This window comes from Taudactylus pleione, unplaced genomic scaffold (genome assembly GCF_031769625.1).
Source record: "Taudactylus pleione unplaced genomic scaffold, aTauple2 ptg000889l, whole genome shotgun sequence".
Lineage (NCBI taxonomy): Eukaryota > Metazoa > Chordata > Amphibia > Anura > Myobatrachidae > Taudactylus > Taudactylus pleione.
This window is the reverse complement of record NW_028285290.1, coordinates 1,607,023-1,629,556: the sequence shown is the minus strand read 5'-3', so window position 1 is coordinate 1,629,556 and position 22,534 is coordinate 1,607,023. Positions and strand designations below refer to the sequence as shown.

The window sequence follows — 22,534 nt, the reverse complement described above, 5'->3', positions numbered from 1 at the left end:
GTAAGTAGGGTATTTGGAGCCCAGGGCAAATTTGAAAATGGGCCCCCCCACCCCCCCCATGTGCGCGCGCCTAAGGCGCGCGCGTCCAAAAAAATGGGCGTGGTCATTTAAAAATGGGGCGTGTCAACATGACACACCCCTTTATTTTCAAACTGAACATTCCTATCCATATGCACCTTAACCCCAGTAGTATCCCTTATACAGTACCACCAGTATGCAGTTGTGGTCCCTCTCATGCAGGCCCATAGTAGTGCCCCTTATACAGTATCCCCAGTAGTGGTCCCTCTTATACAGCCCCCAATTAGTTTCCCTTACTCAGTACCCCCAAATGCAGTGCCCCACGTAGTGTTCCCCCTTATGCAGTGCCCCCAGTAGCAGTCCCCACAATGCAGTGCGCCCAGTAGCGGTATCCCCTTATGCAGTGCCCTTTTATATAGTGCCCCCAGCAGTAGTCCCCCCCATGCAGTTTTCCCTGTAGTGATCCCCCCTATCTAGTGCCCCCTGTAGTGGTCCCCGCAGTGCCCCTAGCAGTAAGCCTCTTATATAGTGCCCCCAGCAGTAGTGTCCCCCCCTCCCATGCAGTGCCCCCCAGTAGTGGTCCCCCTGATGCAGGCTCCCAGTAGTGACCCCCCCCCTATCCAGTGGTCCCTCAAGTGCAGTGCCTCTAGTAATACTAGGCCCCTTTTAGAATGCCCCCAGTTGTAGTCCCCCCCAAGTAGTAGTCCCCAGTAGAGTAGCCCCCCCCAGTAGATGTCCCCCCCAGTAGTAGCCAACCCCTCCCCCGTTGTGCAGATAGGTTTAAAAATAAATAAATATATATAAAAATATACTTACCTGATTCCACGCTGCTCCTGTCCGCGATGCCGCTCCCGCCCTCCAGTCCGCCCGGGCTGGCGCGCTCAGCATTATGGGACCCATTACCCACTGCAGGAGCTGGACGGAAGTCCGGCTCTTGCAGTGGGTGCTGCAGCAGTCAATGAGAGTCTATCTGACTCTCATTGGCTGCTGTTTAACACACGCATCGCTGGCGGCGATGCGTGTGTTATGCACAGCCTGAGCCCGCCTCCTGGCGCTATTGGGCAAGCGCTCAGGGGGAGGGAATGGGCTCAGGCGTGCAGCACAGGACCGGCGCTGGAAGCCTAGCGCTGGTCCTGTGCAAATGTGTAGCGCTGACCGCACTCATTGCGGTCAGCGCTACACTGGCTATCTAGGGCGGGCGGGCTGGTACCGTGGCCAGCGGCGCCCCCCCGCGCCGCCGGTCCAACGGCGCCCAGGGCACGAACCCCGTTCGCCCTGCCCTAGTTACGCCACTGGTCCTCATACATCTAGCCTCCTTGCGCGTTAAACAGCCCTTCTAGTTGCGCCATGCCGTTGCGTGACTCGGTACCGCAGAGCGTCTTTTTGTGTGACTTTTTACCTTAAAATGCGTCTTATTTACACAGCGATGCAAATAGCTAGCACAAGCAGCTTCTGCTGATAAAAATGATATGTAGTATGCCTATGTTCTGTGAGCTACTGCGGGTGTATCTGCATACAAAATGCTACGTTACAGTGTCAGCAGCTGTAACACTGTAACGTAGCGTTTCGCAGTGGCGGGCTGGGCCGGGGGGCAGCGCCATGCGGGCAGTCTGTGTCACTGTGACACAGACTACACCGCGTGTGTAGCGCTGACCGGACGGAGTTCGGAGCCGGCAGCTGTGTGTTTGCTGTAATCAGCAGCCGCTGAGAGTCTGTCAGACTCTCATCGGCTGCTGCTGCTCCCACTGCGGGAGCAGCAGGGGGGACTACTACTACTGGGGGAACTACAAGGGGGAGACTACTACTAGGGGCATTACAAGGGGAGGGGACTACTACTAGGGGCACTGCATAGGGGGGAGGGGACTACCACTGGGGGACACTGCATCGAGGGACCACTGCTGGGGGCTCTATATAAAGGGCAATACTGGAGGTACTGCATAGGGGGGAGACTACAACTGGGGCCACTATTTAAGGGGCATTGCATAAGGGTTACCACTATTGGGGGCACTGCATGGGGGTGGACTGCTACTGGGGGCACTATATAAGGGGCACTGCATAGGGGGTACCACTATTGGGGGCACTATATAAGGGGCTTACTACAGCAAGCCTCTATACACCATGCTGCACAAGAGAGCTGTGCTGCCCATCATAGCGTAGCAATTTTTTATTTCAATTTGCATCTTGTTGGCACCACAGGGATGCCGGGCTGCGACTTTAACCGCCCATGAATTAGGGCTAAATATTTACAGTCTCAGATGAAGCACAACGGAACTTGACTTGAGAAAAGCAGCAGCCACTGCATCGTAGAACTAGGTATACATATTCAGACTCATTCACACAAAGATGTACAAGTGCCACATATCAGATTAATCAGCGCAGTCTCCTTAAGTGGTTTTGTTGCATCAGATGGTTTAATTTGTGTGACTAATACGCACATTAGAGTTGAAAAGACACTGGGTGCAAGATGAGTTCTATGGGACCTGGCACGCCGAGAGGGGTTGTTTGGCGTTGCAGCGGCAATAGTGTATGAGGACACATTTATATGCTTCCATTTGTATAGAGATTGTTTGGTGAAAAACTGCACACAAGACAAATCACTTGTTGTAAACCACATTTACCATAAGACAATAGAAATAAAAAATTCCCTTTGACTCACCAACAATTTAAGAAGCAAAAAGAGATATGACAGGGAAACAACATTACATGCATTATACAGGGTCTGCATTTAAATAACCTTTTTGTCCTTCCAAAATATAACAAAGATAAACAGGAACCAAAATACTCACAATGACTATTGTTTACTACAGACTCCATGAAAACATGTGGGTGGTAGGATCTTAAGGCTGGGTACACACTATGCCATATGTCATTCAATCAGTCGATGAACGATAGTGCATTTGCGGGTGTGTACAGAAAATATGTCTGTGAAAGATGTAGTTAACAGACATAGCGCATCTCTCTTGCAGCACTGCCTATAGCGATATATCGGCATGTCTGGCTGTGTGTACGGATGACCTGCCGACCGCACATACACTTGCTACAGGGACCTCTGGTGACTGACATTGCACCTGGGCAGGCACATTTAAATGCCCGCACAATTGTGATGTCTGTGCAGACACATCGAGCAGCAGATTGGTAAGTGTGTATTGGCTTACCAATCTGCATTCCTGTTGCACCTCAACATCATTTTCTTAGGACACCATTTGCACTTCAAGTATCTCCCATTTAGACTGTCCATCAACATCTACCTTGTCAGCTTCAATTTCAGCTAATGTTGCCACTAGGAAACTGTTTCAGCTCCTAAGAATGGAGTAATTTACAATAGGTATTCTTGCTTGGACAAGGTGGCATATGAGAACTCTTCAGATGGACATTCCTAATCAGCTTCGTTATAATCCCAAATCACTAAATTATTTAATCAAAGGTCACAAAAAAATCTATAATATAAAAGTAAAATAACATGTAATGTTCCTCTCAGAACCAAAAGGAGTTGTGATGGCCACAGACTCCAGCTCCAGAAGTTGGGTTTCTCACTTACTTTCAGAAGTTGCATAATAAATACGGTGTGAGAACAAGAAACATTCTGGAAATGAGAGCAGCTCAAAACTTCAACTTGTCATAAGGCAAAAGCCTCTCAGAATATTCTCTGACAATCGGACTGTGTTTGCCTTTATAAATTGTCGAGGAGTCACATGAAGAGGTAACATGATGGCAGAAGTACCAACAATTGTAGAATGAGTAAAAACTATTTGATATCACTCTGCATATCACATATCAGGCAAAGACAACAAGATAGCTCGGTCAACTCCAAGTACAAAGGTTTTGGTAATTCTCAGATGTGATGGCGACATACTCAAACGCAAAAGAGACTCAACTGTATTTCCTAGGGAAATCTAAACAAAGACAATAGATGCCTTAGTGTTTGTAGCGTGATCAGCAAAGATGGAGCAGGACACATCTGTATTAAGGCTTTTTCGGTACCTTTGGATTTCAATCTAGTATTAGAAGCTCTATTGTCTGATCCCTTTGAGTTGTTTTGCTCAAGTTGCTTACACTTTGTCACGATCCTGACTTATTTCTCACATATTTTACTAATTGTCCTGTGACTTACCTCTGCTACCTGCTCTGCAGGTTTAGATATCCAGATTTGCTTGCAGGCTGCAGTATAATTGTGTTGCTATCTGCTGAACTAATTGTGCACCTGTGAGTCTCTGTCTGTGAGAGCTGCAGACTCCTGACTACAATCAGAGTTTTTTGCAATCCAGCTAATGTGTTAGACCTGAACTGCAGAGGTCATGTGGATGTACTGTTTCCAGTCCTTTAGTGCTGACTATTCTCTCTACATGGCTCCAGTGTGCAGCATTGCCAGAGGAAGCAGGGCCTTCTCTGAGGTGCTGGTGTCCAGCATTCTCCATGTATGCGGGAGACAGGGCACCGCCATCTTCCCCAGGATCAGTTGATTGGATCACTGCCAATCCGGAGCTGACACTGTGTCAGCTGATTCTTGCATCCAATCCCTGCTGGTCAGGAGGGATAAAAGGAGCAGCCCAGGAAGTCTCAAGCTGCCAGTGCCACTGTATTTACAGCCCTTGCTGCGTGAGGAGAGAGCGCTCCTGTGTTGAGTCCTCAGAGTGACTCCTGTGCTATTTCACCTTGCGCCTCTGGCTCCTTCGGTTCCAGCTGATAACCACAGATGGTCGGTTCCAGCCGATAACCACAGACCATCGGTTCCGGCCAATGATCACAGACCATCGGTCCATACCGATTACCAACGACCGTCGGATCCAGCTGATAATCACAGATCTGTTTCTGCTAATAATCACAGACCATCGGTAATTACCGATTACCACAGACTATTGGTTCTAGCCGATAATCGTAGTGCATCGGTTCTAGCCGATAATCGCAGTCCATTGGTTCCAGCCGATAATCGCAGTCCATCGATTCCAGCCAATAATCCCAGATCTTCTGTTCCTGTCCTATTCTCAAGTTCCAGTGCTAGTACTGAGTGACCCAGCCAGGCTGCGACCTGCCCGTCGGATGCCGCAAAGTCCACACTTCCTTGTGGGGGTCCCTGGTGAAAGCTGCCAGTGGGTTCGACTCCACGCACCTGGTCTGGGTCTCTGCCAACACTCAGTACTAACTACCCTATCCCATATATGAGCCGGAATTACACCCAGCAACTTTCACTTCAGAACCCTCTGAGTCCTTGTCACGGCAAGACCCAAGTATGAGTTCACAAAAAACCCAATCTGTGACAGTTGGCATTGGCATGATGGATTTGGCAGCGAGTCAGCTATCAGTGTGGATCTCCTGCAGGGTATCGCTAATCATCAGGAGAATTTGTAAATCTTGCTGAGACAGCTGGCTCAATGTTTCAATGTTTCCAAGATATGTTGCATCAACAGTATATGCTACAACTTAATTTTCTTCTTCTGCGACACTTCTTTGTCAGGTACAAGTGTATCCTGCTCCGGTGCCTCCTTCAATTACTGTGCCAGTTGATAGTGTGCAGCTCTCTACTGCTGTAGTGCCCAAATGTTATAAGAGTCTTCACCAACTTTTGGAACAATTGCAGTATCTCCTGTCCAGAATTAGCCTGATGTTACCCACAATTATTGGAGGTGCTCCCAACACTTTGGGGAGATCTCCTCAATTTTCTGTGATCAAGGGAACTCCTATTAGACTTTATTACAACTAAGGCTTCTCCTTCTGTGCAGAATAAAGATAAACATCGGAGCTACTTATGGCCGAAGCTTTCCGGAGATGAACGCCAGCGACGCAAGGAGCTCCACCTCTGTCATTACTGTGGAATTTCTGAGCACTTCATTAAAAATTGTATCCTTCGCAAACCATCCGGTGTGTCTTCTGCAGTCTCCATTCCCACTACTCTTGGTGGGCGTGTCAAGAAGGGTGCCCAGAAAGAGACTCCAATTCATGATTGGTGTCCAGTAACAAAAAGACCATATTACAGTTTTGGGAATCAAACAAGATTTAAATCTTTCAGGTTGAGAGAAGCGTCTGTTTTGCCAGCCTCAAGTGGGGTTTCTGTTGTTCTAACCCCAGAAGGGGTGTCTGAGTTGCCTACCCCAGGAAGGGTCTCCTGTGCCTGTTCTGGTTCCAGGCCAGATTCTGCCCATTCCAGTTCCAGCCCAGATTCTGCCCGTTCCAGTTCCCACCTGGATTCTCCACGTTCCGGTTCCAGCCCGGATTCTGCTTGTCCCAGTAAAGTCTGTCACCCCAGGAGGGACATCTGATTCTGCAGCCCCAGGAGGGGCATCTGTTTCATTAGCCTCAGAAGAGGAATCTGATGTTTTAACCTCGGGTGGGTTATCTGATGTTCTAGCTCCAGAAGAGGCATCAGAGCCTTTAGCTTCAAGAGGAAAATCTGATCTGCCAAACCCAGGGGGGGAGTTGTCAGCCCCAGCAGGGGTACTCAGTGCCAAGATTCCAGATGGAATTATAGTGCCATGGATGCAGTCATGGGCTCCTGTCAGCAACTTCCTGAGAGTGCCACCATGTTGACTACCAGTATGGTTCTGGTCCAAGAAGGACCATCTGAACATTTGGGTTCTTCCTATTATGGTTCTATCGATTCAAGTGTTTCATTACCCAATTCAGTTCCATCAGTTGGTCCAAGTAACCCAGAAGGGGCATCTGAGTCTTCAACTTCAGGAGAAAATTGTAATCTGCTAGCCCCAGAGGGGGTCTTCAGAGTCTCAGCCTCAGGAGGGGCCTTCAGTTCCAAAGATTCAGATATCGACTCCTGTCAGTGATCTCCTGAGTATATCATCCTATTGGATGACAGTATGAGTACCATTTCTTTGACTCTGTCTTTGGATTCTGCCAATTTTGGTTCCAGTCAGATTCCGCCTCCTTCAGTTCCAAAAGATTCAAGTGTTCCTAGACTCAATCTGGCTCCACCAGTCTTTTCAAGGGCTTATTCAGTTGTAGCTAACTCCAGTTCCTTTGGACCCTATCTGGTCCCATCTGTTAGTTCGAGTAAAGGACATCAGTTAGTTCCAGACATGACATTTTCTCACCAGACTAAAGTTCCACAAGTTAATTCCATTCCTGCTCCTGAGTGTGCATCACAAGCTTCAACCTTCCAGAACTCATTTGGTACTCCAGCGCCCATTTACTTTGATGGAGATTTGGCACAATATAACGCTTTCGTTAATTTCTACCTTACTATCATGGAGTTTGATATATCATCTGGTGTCACTCCTACCAATGTGGTTAAATATATTTTCTTGTCCTTCAGATGTGAAGCTTTAGAATGGGCTAATCCAATTATTGAGTCTGATGATCCAGTGCTCCAGGATTTACTGACTTTTAGTAAAGCTGTAATTAAGAAATTGAGTCCAAGGGAAGCCCATTTGGGATCATCCAAACATTCATCTCCTTCTGCTAAAAACTCATCCATTGCTCAATTCTACACCCTTTGCAGTCTGAGCAAAATCAAGCTTTAAAGGACCAATGTACTAAGAACTCCCAAGCCTCCAAGAAAAGCAGCACTTCAGGATCTGCATCCATGGACATGAGAATTGGATATACTTCTGGCTTCCTTCAAGTAGTATGGTCCTCTGATTATAATCCTGATCAAGATGCTACTCTCTTCCTTGGAGGTACCATGTTTTCTGACAAAGTTTTCTTCTTACAGGGAATTCCACTTCCTTTGGTTGGTTCAAGACGTTCTCATAGAAAGAAAAGGAATCTTTGAAGATCTTGAGTTCTTCTGGAGTTATTTTGTATTAAAATTCTTCCTCAAATTTCCATTAAGATCCTATTTGGGTGTCCGGAGTCCACCCATGAAGAGGGGGCTACTTTCACGATCCTGACTTATTTCCCTCATATATTACTGTGACTTACCTCTGCTACCTGCTCTGCAGGTTAGGATATCCAGATTTGCTTGCAGGCTGCAGCATGACTGTACTGCTAGCAGCTGGAATCCCCTACTGGACTGATTGTGCACCTGACTACAAGTAGAGTTTTTGCAATCCAGGTAATGATATCTGAACCTGAACTGCAGAGATCATGTGGATGTACTGTTTCCAGTCCTTTAGTGCTGACCACTCCCTCTACATGGAGCCCGGTGTGCAGCATTGTCAGAGGAAGCAGTGCCTTCTCTGAGGTGCCGGTGTCCGGCGTTCTCCATGTGTGTGAGAGACAGGGCACCGCCATCAACCCCAGGATCAGCTGATCTGATCACTGCAATCTGGAGCTGACACTGTGTCAGCTGATTTCTGCATCCAATCCCTGATGGTCAGGGGGATTTAAAAGGAGCAGACCAGAAAGTCTGAAGCTGCCAATGCCACTGTATTCTCAGCCCTTGCTACGTGAGGAGAGAGCACTCCAGTGTTAGCACATGAGTCACTCTGAGGACCTATTTCACCTTGCACCTCTGGCTCCATCTGTTAAAGCCGATGTTCATGGTCCATCGGTTCCAGCCGTTACTCGCGGTCCATCGGTTCCAGCCAGTACTCACGGTCCATCTGTTCCACACGATACTCAGTGCATCGGTTCCAGCCGATAATCACAGATCTTCTGTTTCTGTCCACTTCCCAAGTTCCAGTGCTAGTACTGAGTGACCCAGCCAGGGGACCGCAACCTGCCCATCGGATGCTGCGAAGTCCACGCTGCCTTACTGCCTTGAGGGTCCCAAGTGAAAACTTCCAGTGGGTTAGACTCTGTGCCCCTGGTCTGGGTCTCTGTCAACAGTACCCTATCCCATATATGGGCAGGTATTACATCCGCCCAGCAAATTTCACCTCAGAACCCCGAGTCCTTGTCACGACAAGTCCCAAGTCCGAATGCACAAAAAACCCAATCCGTGACACACTAAAACTGTTGTTTACAGTCCCAATCACTGCATGGCAAAGGGTAGAACTTCATACATTTTAGTGTAAGGAATCTTTCCTAAATATGTATGCATGCATGCATTTATAACATAAAATGTGGGACCCTTCTGTATGCATGTTTCTTCATTTCTGATAAGCATGCAAGTCATGTGTGAGAAGTCAGATCATTCATTTTGGGAAATTTCGTTTGCTTTCTAAAGATGAAATAGGAAATGATGAGCTGGAAAAAGAATGACATCAGCAGGTCCAAATATCCTGTAAAAACACTGTTCATGCGATTAAGATTAATACTACATTTCACTAATGTGTAAAAAACTGAACAATGGGGGCAAAGTAGTTTATTATCAGTTATTTCTATAGTGCGCACATATTCTGCAGTGCTTTACAGAGAATATTTGGTTATGCACAACAGTTAATTTTTTTGTCGTAATCCAATTAACCTACCAGTATGTTTTTAGAGTGTGGAAGGAAATCTGAGTTCCCAGAGGAGACCCACGCAAGCGCAGGGAGAATATACAAGCTTCACATACATGGGCCATGCATATTACCATCTGTAATTTAGCAGTATAAATTAACTTGGCTGTACTGATTTTGAACTATATTAAAAAAAAAATCAAGTACCTAATTGCTTAGTGTTCACAGTACGGTTGTGTAATTTTCATTGTAGTGGATATTTATATTTGTACAGTGTATACAACATGTCATCATACGACATCTGCATGTCTGCAGGTGCATCGGTTTTCCTGATCAGGACAACATATTAAGCTTAGGACTTTTTTTTAGCAAGTAATGTGTTTAGAACTCTGATTTTATTGGGGTCTTTACATGCTGGACTGTGTCAGTTTGGTGTAAAATGTGACCAATCCAGACAACAGAGTTATTTCCCAAGGATCAGTCCTAAATGTAATGCTAGGATATGGGGTTGCTTTAATCATCCAAGTCTATGCCAATCAGTAGCGTGAATGTCTGATTGTTCCTGCAAAGAGCATTCCAGAGGAAATCTATCCTCATTGCTGACTGTTGGCATAGGGAGTGGCAGTCCTGAAATACCACTGGGATCAAATCTGTTATAGAATATATGGATATGACTTTCGTGAAAGAGAGTAAGCAATGTTTGAGGTCAGTTGTAGTCCCACCAATGACATTGCCTGCATTATCATGCATACACAATGCATTTAAGACACCATTACTGGTTTTCAATTTTAAGGGGTCAGTCCTATTAGGTGCGAGGGGGACGAGTTGCCATTACAAAAGCACTGCAACTCACCCCCCTTGATGCCCAATCTCGCCCTGGACTCGCAGATTTCTGCATACAGCCCTATTTGTGCAAACAAATATCAGGGACTACAGCGGTCCCTTAAGTGCGGCATTTAGCTGCACTTACTCACGACTTGAACTGATTAAGGATATCCATGCTTGAGCACAGGTGATTTGATTAGTAACTCAGTCAATTTGATTTAACCATCTGGACTTAAGCACGGATATCCTTAAAACCTAGACTGTAAATTTCACACTGAGCCCCTGACCTAGAGATTGCTGGGGCAACTCAGGTTCTAGCTTGGTGTGAAAGGGGAAAACCTGGTTTGTGTGTCCCAGGTCCTTGAGGGTTATTTCCAGAACCGACCTGGATACACTGTAGTGTGAAAGGGATCGGTATGAAATAAAAGCCTGGCACCAGTGAAGATCCCGACTGCACTAAAGGTAATTACTAACTAACCTATCCCCCCCCCCAACCCTCCTTTAGGGGTGCCTAACCTTAACCTCTCTCTCTAGTGCCTATCCCTAACCCCCACTTCCCCACTGCCTAAACCTAACCCTCCCGGGGGTGCCTAACCTCCCCTTCCCCTAGCCTAACCCTCCCAGGGGGGGGTGCCTAGCCCTAAGTCCCCCCCGGGAGCCCCTAACCTAACCCTCCCCCCACCGCGCGGCTGTCTGCGCCCGGCTTACCTTCGATCGGTATGCCGGGCGTCAGGCTCCCAGCGTAGGTAAAATGGCAGGCGTCGGGATCTCGTTGCCTCTCATTAGACCCCTGCCGGGATTAGACAGTCGGGAAGCTGGCGGTCGGCATTGCGACCGTCGGCTTCCTGACTGCATTCCGTGTGAAAGTGGTGACCCGGGTTATTCTACCCGGGTCATGTTTGCAAACAATGTTTACAATCTGCTCATTGGTGGATCGAAAGGACCCACTTTTTATGACTCATCTTTGTGAGCCTGTAATGTCCACTATTAATGATTCTATTAGTTGTGCAGGGCAGACACGGGTGCCGTGTGAAAGGCGATGAACCAGGAATAACCCGGGTCCAAGTTGCAGTATGAAAGGTGTATGAAGAGCTGTAACACGGGTTGAAACTGTGTTCAATAACCGGATCGGACCTGGGATTTAGGTGTGAAAGGGGTATTAGACAGATCTTGGCAAATACACTTTTCCTAAGGAGTGTATCTCATCAGAAAAACATTGAATGATATCTCCCAAAGGAGGTTCTGTCTAGTAGCCCTGCAAGATAATCAATACGGACAGAACGGATAAGAATGTGTTATCTACTAAGCTATAAAGAAGACTCAAAATAATATTGGGGAAGGCTGTGGAAAAAGCCTCAGGTGTACCTTGTTTAAAGTTGTCCAAATTCCTAAATTCAACTAAAGTGTTTCCATAATAGTAGTTGGTAACGTAAATTTTCTCATCCTTTGCCAGTGGATCTTTCATCCAGGCTCCTTCATTACGACCGTAGGTGTTTTGAGTTGTGGGCCCAGAAATGGTCGACAAAGTATCTTTGCAACGTCCTGTTTTGCAAAGGAAAGAAAAATACAAGAAAGTTACAAGAGCTTTTAAAGTTGATTTTATACTGCTGTTTCACATCTGTAATGCACATTAACTTTTTATGATGGTGTTTTCAGATCTTCCTTCCTGGCTTCTCTTCACAGGATCATGTTTAGTGGATAATGGTTCTAGCACTGCTTTCTATGTCTAGGCCTAACATTAAAATTGCTGAACTGCCTTTCAATTTGTTTAACTTTATTAAATTGTGAGTTTGGGGAATACAAGTCTCAAGCACATTTTAGCTGAACACCCGCAAAATCCAAACAATGAGCTCATCACAAAATTACCAGTCACATATGTAATAGCAAAGTTAAAGGAAAGTGGGTGTACTGTGGACAGCTGGCTAAACAATAAAAGATGATTGCATTAGAATGAACAACAGTTTGAAGTTTGCCCCAGTGTTTCATGAAACTAGTATTAGACTTCTATTTTGAAATCAAACAATGGGAGTGAGTATTATGCCAGTGAGTCTAGTACAACTACATGCAGACTTTCTATATGCCTGAGAAATCCATATTATTAGCGAGTTGTCACTGGGCAGGTGTAAAGTTGCCAATACTAGCGAACCACTTGTGATTGGCTGTTTGTCAATGCTCTGCTGTCACTGATTGGCATTTTCTTTGTTGCTCCAGCAAATATTATGCTTTTGTGTGTCTGTTAAATCTGTCTTTTGTTTTCTTGTGCACAAGATAAGGAGTTGTTTCTGATTATTTAGAGAAGTTTTATTGATGCCTAATAATGAATGGTAGTTTTTACATAGAAAAATTAAATATTAATTTTAAAAATGGGCTCATATGTACATGATGTATGCCTGGCTTAGGCTAAATGTCTTGGGATAGTTGCAAGCTTGCATTTACACACAATTGTAGCATTATGGGCATAGATGAATCTGGGGGATGGTCCAGGAGTGCACCAGACCACCCATTAGCCCTGTGCGCCGATAGGCCATTGCCTGCCAGCCACCCACCCACCCGCATCCCACAGCCCACCACCACGCAATAAAGTTTTTTTTGGGAGAGATGGCGTATGACGTCATGACTGGCCGCTGAAAGAGAGGATCTGCATCGTGTGAGGAACAACAAGAAGGTGGTAAGTGTGGAGGCTGGCTGGGGCTGCAGACACAGAAAGGGGGCTGGCTGGAGACAAAGAAAGGGGGGCTGACTGTGGAGACAGACGGGTGTCTGGCTGTGGACACAGAAGGGGATCTGGCTTTGGACACAAAGGGGGCTGGCTGGGCACACAGAAGGGAGTCTGAAAACACAGAAATGGGGCTGGCTGTGGAGACACAGAAGGGGGACTGGCTGGGAACACAGAAGGGGTCTGGCTTTAGACAGCATGCCCCCTGTTTGAGTGGTCATGCCCACTTTTTTTTGGAGCGTGCGCCAGTGGAGCCCTTCCCCCTGCAACTCTAGAATATATATACAGAGAGAGGGAACAAGTGGGTCTGGCACTCCCTTATAGATAATAAACTTGGCCGGATGCCCTCATATAGATATAACAATCTCACCAATACAAAGCGGCACTCCTAGCAGCAAATAAAGTTCACTCAGGCAGGATAGTAAAGTCATATATATCAATATATATATCAAAAAAGGAAAGCAAGCAGGAAGTAACTTGGGCGGTGATCAATTATCTTGTTTTACCAGTAGACTGTACAGTTTATCAATTGTTAAGGGATTGGTTTGTTGAGCAGGAGCAAATGTATATGCTTGGTAGTGGTAATGGTACTGCTGCGCTAATGTGAATAAGCAGCTCAGTAATAAAAACAATCAATGGAGTATATAGCTATAAATAGCTAAAACCTGAGCACTACTAAAACTGTAAGTGATGTAAAGATATTAAAAAGTGTGATAAAATGTAAAAGAGTGATGCCAATATAAAAGAAACCATATATTGTAAAGATATAAAGTGCGATAAACTATAAAAAAAAATGTACCAATTGTGATATAGTCGGGGTAGGGGCTTCAAGTGGTTCACCAGTTCAGCTTTCACAAGTGTAACCAGGCTACCAGAGCCTCTACTCGGTCACCTTCTACAGTAACTATACACATTTGCTTATCTGTCCCAGACTGTCGGTCAGCAGTACAGGCTAGCTGTGCAAAGAAAGACATTCTGCGATTGACATAAGCAGTATCACATTGCATAGATTCAGAGGTAAGTGAACAATTAGCAGAAATACGGCGAAAACCACCACATCGGAAACATTGAATCATACTGTTGTCAAGTCTATTATGGGGTAGGAACCTTTCTGGCCTGGCTGGCCTATCTCAAGGTTCCTAACCCTCAGTCTTAAATTCATTCCACCACCCAGTACCCTTCACCCCTAGAACAGTCTTACCAGTGATCACGGGAGATCGCCGTTGCGGAATCGGGGCTCGGTGGGGCACACTCAACTGTTCCTCAGCCGCCACATACCTCTCCACCAGTTCAACCAATTGGTCTGCTGTTTTAGGGTCTGCATGGCTCACCCACTTGCGCAGAGTTGCAGGTAGAGACTGCAGATATTGATCCATAATGACCCTTTCCACGATATTTGGTCCTGTTAGAGTCTCTGGCTGCAGCCATTTTGTGGTAAGATGGACAAGGTCATGCATTTGCAAACGTGGAGGCTTTTCTGTTTGGGACTCCCAGCGGTGGACTCGTTGGGTGCGAACAAATACTGTGACTCCCAATCGAGTTAAGATTTCCTGTTTCAATTTAACATAGTCTTTCGCATCAGTCAGGCACAAGTCATAGTAGGCTTTCTGTGGTTCTCCCGACAGGAAGGGTGCCACCAGACTTGCCCACTGCTCTTTAGGCCAATTCTCTCTTTTTGCGGTTCTTTCAAAGGCCATAAGATATGCTTCCACATCATGATTCTGGGTCATCTTTTGCAGGAAGTGACTAGCCCATATGGTGTGAGTGTGAGTTGGAAGAGAAGGTGAAGCATCTCCAGATCGGACTACTAGCTGTTGTACCACCTCTCTTAAGGCCTGGCGGGTTTCCTCTATGGTGACTTGTTGTTGCCTCTGGGTGGTCTCCAAGGCCAATAATTGCACATTGGTGGATTCCTGCAGAGCTCTGGTAGTTTCCTGCTGAGCTCTGTTAGTTTCCTGGTGAGGTCTGGTAGCTTCTTGCTGAGCTTTGTTAGTTTCCTTCTGAGTTTTGTTAGCTTGGAGCAAGGCCTTAACAATGTCCTCCATGTTGTCTTTAGGTGTAGGTTGGAAGCGGAATCTGGCTTCTCTAAGCATCTACCAATGCCACCTTCATGAAATTCATAAAACACAGGTTGACATCCAAACAACAAATTGGTGTCTGTCTCTTTAAATTTTCAATGCAAAACTTTTCCATTTGCTGTAGTTTTCCATGTGTCTGCCTGCATTCTCCACCACTTGTGATATAGTTGGGGTAGGGGGTCCCTCTCCTGGGGTAGATGGACACCTCCTTACACACAGCAGCCAGGAAACAGCACACCAGTCCAGGGTTTTTGTGCAAGCTGGTCAGAACCAGTTTTATTGTGCAATATAAGCAACAAAATAAACCAAACATAAAAATAAATCCTAGCTCGTCTGGGCACTAACTAGACAGGCTATTCCCTCTCTACAAGTGGCAGGGCCGCCTTACCACAAACACAGCACTTTCAAATATCACAGTGTCTCTGAACAAACCTCAGTGTCTGTTCTCCCCAGGGTATGTGAGACACTCAACCAAAACCTTAACACAGCTATATGAACCACTTGCAGGTGCAACTACTAATCAGCCTGCTCTCAGACTGAAAGGCCCAACACCTGAAATGGCCTGTGGATGGAGCCCTCCCTTCTCTTCTCACATCCACACCCCTAGGACCCATTATCTGGCTTTTACCAAAAGCCGACACTTCTGGTCTTGTTTGGCATAACAGACTTTTCCTGGGGTTTTTAAAACACATATGATAGGAATCTGGGACACACATATGCCACCCCAGATTTCTCCAGTGCTTCTATCACACAATATAATGTTTATTGCCTTTTTAGGATTATATGGGGAGCAACAATAGGGTCTTGGGAGATCTGAAGTTTGCTTGGTAGATGTCCATAAACCGCATGCTGTGGAGTCACTGCTGTCCCTGTCTAGCCCTACCTGATGATGCGATGGTCCTATTCAGCGATTACTGGCAGTTCCATACTGGCTCGGATGAGTGTCAGCGTCTCTTGATGACGTCGGACGCCTGCCGATCTTTGTCTTTAGTCCCTCTAGCTCCAGCTAGTATCCACTTGTCTAGTCCCGCTTATATCCTTAAAGCTTTTTTATAGTTTGCACTTTATATCTTTACAGTGTATGCTTTCTTTTATATTGGTATCACTCTTTTACATTTTACCACATACTTTTATATCTTTACATCACTTACAGTTTTAGTAGCACTCAGGTATTAGCTATTTATAGCTATATACTTCATTAAATGTATATGCTTACCTGGAAGTGAAGTGGCCGAGCACAGTCTGCCAGACTATATGACCTCAGTAGAGGTGCATACTCTTCTGTTTTGATTTGGTGAAGAGAAGAGGTGCCATATGAAGTGTTCAGCCTCTCTCCACTATACTATTGTACAGGTTGCCATAACAGGAGGTAATTTAAACAAAATGACCACTCTATAGCACTTAAGGTGCCCACACACATACCGATGTGATCTCAATCACACGATGTGTACGATTTCCCCCTGAACTCTCCCCGGGAGCTCCCTGGCAGTCCTGCACACGATTTGGTCTGAAAATGCTGCCAATTGGACACATGATCTATCAAGCCTCCTAACTACTCCAGTGAATCCTGACTTGAGATTGTCAGATCTGCCCTACAGCACGGCAGATCTGAAGATGCGATGTGCAACCTGCGGGGACGCGCATCGCATTGTGATCGTGAGTGGGGACTCACGATTTCTTCACGATCTGGCCATATTTTACATGATCAGTCATTCCAATGCTTCGGAATCGGCCAGATCAGGTAAAATATTGCTATGTGTGTGGGCACCTTTAAATTTTGTACCCTCTGTACTCCTTGGATTGCTCAAATGTAGATATGTTGATTTTCTCCTATGGCCAGAGATATACCGAGTAAAGGCCCCCATACATCAGCAATCGATTGTGGCAATTCTGCAATTTGCAGATGATTGTATAAAAATATCTGTAATGTATGGGCTTCACAGATCACAGATTGCAACAAAAAATGATTGGAATTGTTAAATCAGATTGTCCAACATGTTTGATTTTACAGATAGATTGGGGCTGTAGATTGCTAGTGTATGGAGATGATCAGCAGATTTGCAGACCGTTACTAGTAAAAGGATAGGCCTTTCAAGATTGGCAGATCTGTTTTTGCTGCAATCGATCTGCAAATCACTGAAAAGGATCTGTAATGTATGGGCGCAGATTGGCGCTAAATTGGTAAATTTTAAGATCGGGCAACAAATCTTCAAATTGTTCAATTGTGGATTTCAGATTGCTGATGTATGGGGGTCTGTAAATGGCTACATTTGCAATGGAGTAGCAATTTGCACAGTTAAAGAGGAGCAGTGTAGCCATTCCTAGTGATATACAGTAGTAAAAGCATAGGTGCAAAACTGTTTACAGAGTAGTGCAGAAACAAGATTTCATTTGCAGAGTGAGATGATTGTGATGAAAGTGCGTAGCGGACACTTTATCAGGGGTGTTTCTTACATTACTTTGGGTGCAACTGCAATTTGCTTATTTTCAACAAACAGGCCTAATAATAGCCATCCTTTAGAAGAAAAGTGTATTTGTGGATTAAAGTGTCTGGTACAAACGATCTCCCATCTCTCTATGTCAAAAATCAGTCATCTCAGGCAGTGTCGGATTACCAAATAGGCAGAGTAGGCACCGGCCTATGGGATCCGCGACAATGGCTAACGGATAATAATGATTTAATCTTAAAAGAAAATTACAAGCAAGCTTTCTTAAACTTTTTCTAAAATATAGAAAAATTGAATCAACTCAAAAAAATGAAAACTTTACATTAAAGACTCTATAGAGAAAATACTGTATTAATGTAATGTACCCATTAACAACTTAAAGTACATAAACCATAGACATCAGTTTCACATTACACTTTGTCTCTGAAAAGCTCATCTTCTGTCTGCTGTCAGTGTGTAAAAAATGTTTTGGTGCAACCTACAAACTAAGGGTGAGCGGGCTCGGATTTCTGAAATCCGAACCCCCCCGAGCCCCCCCGATCCGAGGCCGATCCGAGTCAGCTCGACTTTTCCCGCCTGACTTGGATCTGAAATCGAGGCAAAACGTCATCATCCCGCCTTCCGGGTCTCGCGGATTTTGGATTCTATATAAGGTACCCGCGTCGGCGCCATTTTCTCACTCGGCTGTGGAGAGTGAAGAGGGAGGGTGGGAGTTAGGGCTGGCTGGGCTGTGTAGTGTATTGTTGTGCTGTGCTGTGTTGCGCTGTGCTGCTGTTGTCCATAGGGGCTGTGTCCACTCCTCCAAAGTCCATAGGGGCTGACTGTGTTGTGCTGTGCTGCTGTTGTCCATAGGGGCTGTGTCCACTCCTCCAAAGTCCATAGGGGCTGGCTGTGTTGTGCTGGCTGCTGTTGTCCATAGGGGCTGTGTCCACTCCTCCAAAGTCCATAGGGGCTGGCTGGACTGTGTTGTGCAGTCAGTTGTCCATAGGTGCTGTGTCCACTCCAAAGTCCTGTGCAGTGTCCCAGTCCTAAAGGGGTGCTGTAGTGTTGTCCAGGGGGTGCTCTGTTCATCATGGGTGCTCCCCCCAAGTGGAAAAAAAATAAATATTTTTTCTGTGTTTGTGAATTGTGTGCGCAGTAGCCGCATGTGCATCAACAAAGTAGTGCCAAGCGTGCGCCTGTGTCATAAGTAAAGGGCCGGCTGGCTTGACCGTTAAAGGGTGCTGTAGCCCCCAAAGTGCACTCCAAAAAAAAATAATATATTTTCTGTGTTTGTGAATTGTGTGCACTGGGCTGCACGTGAATCAACATACGAGCAGCGCCAAGCGTGCGTCTGTCTGTTAAAAGGTGGTGTAACCCCCAAAGTGCGCTCCACAAAGAATAAAAAATTCTTTTTTTTTCTGTCTATGTGAATTGTGTGGGCTGTAGCTGCACGTGCATCAACAAAGGAGCAGCGCCAAGCGTGCGCCTGTGTCCCATAAGTAAAGAGTCGGCTGGCTCATTTCTTAAAGGGTGGTGTAACCCACAAAGTGCACTAGTCTCCAACAAAAATAAAAAATTATTTTCTGTGTTTGTGTGCGGCTTAGCCGCACGTATATATCAATATAACACAAATGGAGGACCAAACTTTCTCCGATAAAAATAAAATAGGGAAAGATCAAGAACCACTTCCTCCTAGTGCTGAAGCTGCTGCCACTAGTCATGACATAGACGATAACATGCCATCAACGTCATCTGCCAAGGCCGATGCCCAATGTCATAGTAGAGGGCACATACAATCCCAAATGACAAAATTCAGGAAAATGACCTTGAAAAAAAACATTTAAATCATCTGAGGAGAAACGTAAACTTGCCAATATGCCATTTACGGCACGGAGTGGCAAGGAACGGCTAAGGTCTTTCCCTATGTTCATGACTAGTGGTTCAGCTTCACATGACGATGGAAGCTCTCCTCCTGCTAAAAACATCAAACGAGTTAAGCTGGCAAAAGCACAGCGAAGAACTGTGCTTTCTAAGAAGATATCACAAATCCCCAAGGAGAGTCCAAGTGTGGTGGCGGTTGCGATGCCTGACCTTCCCAGCACTGGACGGGAAGAGGTGGCTCTTTCCACCATTTGCACGCCCCCTGCAAGTGCTGAAAGGAGCACCCACAGTCCACTTGCTGATATGCAAATTGAAGATGTCACTGTTGAAGTACAACAGGATGAGGATACTGGTGTAGCTGGCCCTGAGGAGGAAGTTGGCGAGGAGGATTCTGATGGTGATGTGGTTTGTTTAAATCAGGCTCCGGGGGAGACAGTTGTTGTCCGTGGGATGAAAAACCCATCACGGTCATGCCTGGGCAGCAGATCAAACATTCCACCTCTTTGGTCTGGCAATATTTCTATCCAAATCCGGACAACAACTGTCTTGCCATATGTACCAACTAGGAACATCCTCCCTTATATGGCACCTGCAGCGCGTTCATAAAAAGTTACTGTCAAGTTCAGAAACTTTGGCTAAGACCGTAAGCAGTCCAGGGACACCTAAATCCTGTTGTCCTGTTGTATCCAAGCGCCTGCAAACCACACCGTCAACTCCCTCCTCGTCAATTTCCTCCTTAGTCAGGATCGGAAGTAGTCCTGCAGGCCATGTCACTGGCATGACTGACTCTCCTATCCGGGATTCCTCCAGAGGATCCTGCATTGCTACGCCTCCTGCTGCCGCTGCTGCTGCTGGGAGTCGTTCATCATCCCAGAGAGGAAGTAGGAACACCACTACTTTTACTAAACAATTGACCCTCCAACAGTCCTTAGCGAGGAGGATGAAGTACGACAGCAGTCATCCTGAAGCAAAACGTATAACTGAGGCCTTGACTGCTATGTTGGTGTTAGACGTGCGTCCGGTATCTGCCATTGGTGCAGTGGGATTTAGACAATTGCTGGAGGTAGTGTGTCCCCGGTTCCAAATCCCGTCTAGATTCCACTTCACTAGGCAGGCGATACCGAGACTGTACAGAAACGTCAGAAAAAGTATCCTCAGTGTCCTGAAAAATGTGGTTGTACCCAATGTCCACTTAACCACGGACATGTGGACAAGTGGAACAGGGCAGACTAAGGACTATATGACTGTGACAGCCCACTGGGTAGATGTATCACCTTACGCAGCAACAACAGCAGCATCACCAGTAGCAGCATCTCAGAAACGCCAGCTTGTTCCAAGGCAAGCTACACTATGTATCACCGGTTTCAGTAAGAGGCACACCGCCAACAACCTCTTAGAGAAACTGAGGGAAATCATCGCCCAGTGGCTTACCCCACTTAGACTCTCCTGGGGATTTGTGATATCTGACAATGCCACCAATATTGTGCGGGCATTACATCTGGGCAAATTCCAGCACGTCCCATGTTTTGCTCACACAATAAACTTGGTGGTGCAGAATTTTCTGAAAAGCGACAGGGGCGTGCAGGAGACGCTTTGGGTGGCCCAAAAAATTTCTGGCCACTTTCGCCATTCAGCGACTGCGTGCCGAAGACTGGAGCGCCAGCAAACACTCTTGAACCTGCCCCGCCATCACCTGAAGCAAGAGGTTAAGATGCGGTGGAACTCAACCCTCTACTATATGCTTCAGAGGATGGAGGAGCAGCAAAAGGCCATTCAAGCCCATACATCCACCTATGACATAGGCAAAGGAGGGGATATGCACCTGACTCAAGCGCAGTGGAGAATGATTTCCGTGTTGTGCAAGGTTCTCCAGCCCTTCGAACTTGCCACACGTGAAGTCAGTTCAGACACTGCCAGCTTGAGTCAGGTCATTCCCCTCATCAGGCTTTTGCAGAAGCAGCTGGAGAAAGTGAAGGAGGAGCTAAGACGGAGCGATTCCGCTCGGCATGTGGGACTTGTGGATGAAGCCCTTCATTCGCTTTGCCAGGATTCCAGGGTGGTTAATCTGTTGAAATCAGACCACTACATTTTGGCCACCGTGCTCGATCCTAGGTTTAAAGCCTATGTGGTGTCTCTCTTTCTGGCTGACACAAGCCTGCAGAGATGCAAAGACCTGCTGGTGAAAACACTTTCAGCTGAAGCGGAACGTGACACGTCAACAGCTCCATCATTTTCTCCCGCAACTGGGGCTGCCAGAAAAAAACTTAGGTATCCTAAGCAACCCGCTGGCAGTGATGCAGGGCAGGCAGGACCAAGTTTGGACATCTGGTCTGGACTGAAGGACCTGGCAACAATTTCTGACATGTCTACTGTCACTGCATATGATACTGTCACCATTGACAGAATGGTGGAGGATTACATCGGTGACAGCATCCAAGTAGGCATGTCAGACAGTCCGTACCTGTACTGGCAGGAAAAAGAGGCAATTTGGAGGCCCCTGTACAAACTGAAAGTGCTCCAAAAAATAAAAAAAATTCTGTGTTTGTGACTTGTGTGCGCTGTAGCCGCACGTGCATCAACACAGTAGCAGCGCCAAGCGTGCGCCTGTGTCATAAGACAAGGGCCAGTTTGGACATCTGTTCTGGACTGAAGGACGTGCCAACAATTTCTGACATGTCTACTGTCACTGCATATGATACTGTCACCACTGACAGAATGGTGGAGGATTACATTGGTGACAGCATCCAAGTAGGGATATCAGACAGTCTGTACCTGTACTGGCAGGAAAAAGAGGCAATTTAGAGACCCCTGTACAAACTGGCTCTATTTTACCTGAGTTGCCCCCCCTCCAGTGTGTACTCCGAAAGAGTGTTTAGTGCAGCCGGGAACCTTGTCAGCGAAAGGCGTAGGAGGTTGCTTCCACAAAATGTGGAGAAGATGATGTTCATAAAAATGAATTACCAACTCTTCCAGGGAGACCAGCCTCCAGAACGTACAGAGGGACCTGTGGTGGTGGATTCCAGCTGGGACGAGTTAATAGTCTGTGAGGATGAGGATGTACACAACACTGAAGAGGGTGAGGAATCGGCGGATGAGGACGACATCTTGCCTCCGTAGAGCCAGTTTGTGCAGGGACAGATTAATTGCCAGCTTGTTTTGTGGGGGCCCAAATGAACCAATCATTTCAGCCACAGTCATGTGGCAGACCCTGGCGCTGAAATGATTGGTTTGTTAAAGTGTGCATGTCCTGTTTATACAACATAAGGGTGGGTGGGAGATCCCAAGGACAATTCCATCTTGCACCTCTTCTTTTTC

At 46.3% G+C, this 22,534-nt stretch overlaps 1 protein-coding gene across 1 annotated transcript in view; it reads right to left on the bottom strand.

Annotated features, from left to right (window-relative positions):
• OLFML2B (olfactomedin like 2B) overlaps positions 1 to 22,534 on the bottom strand; it is a 208,348-nt gene that overhangs the window by 6,172 nt on the left and 179,642 nt on the right. The window contains exon 7 of the mRNA XM_088459049.1: positions 11,481 to 11,657. Coding sequence (XP_088315175.1) covers positions 11,481 to 11,657 — 177 coding nt within the window. The remainder of the gene's footprint in view (positions 1 to 11,480; positions 11,658 to 22,534) is intronic.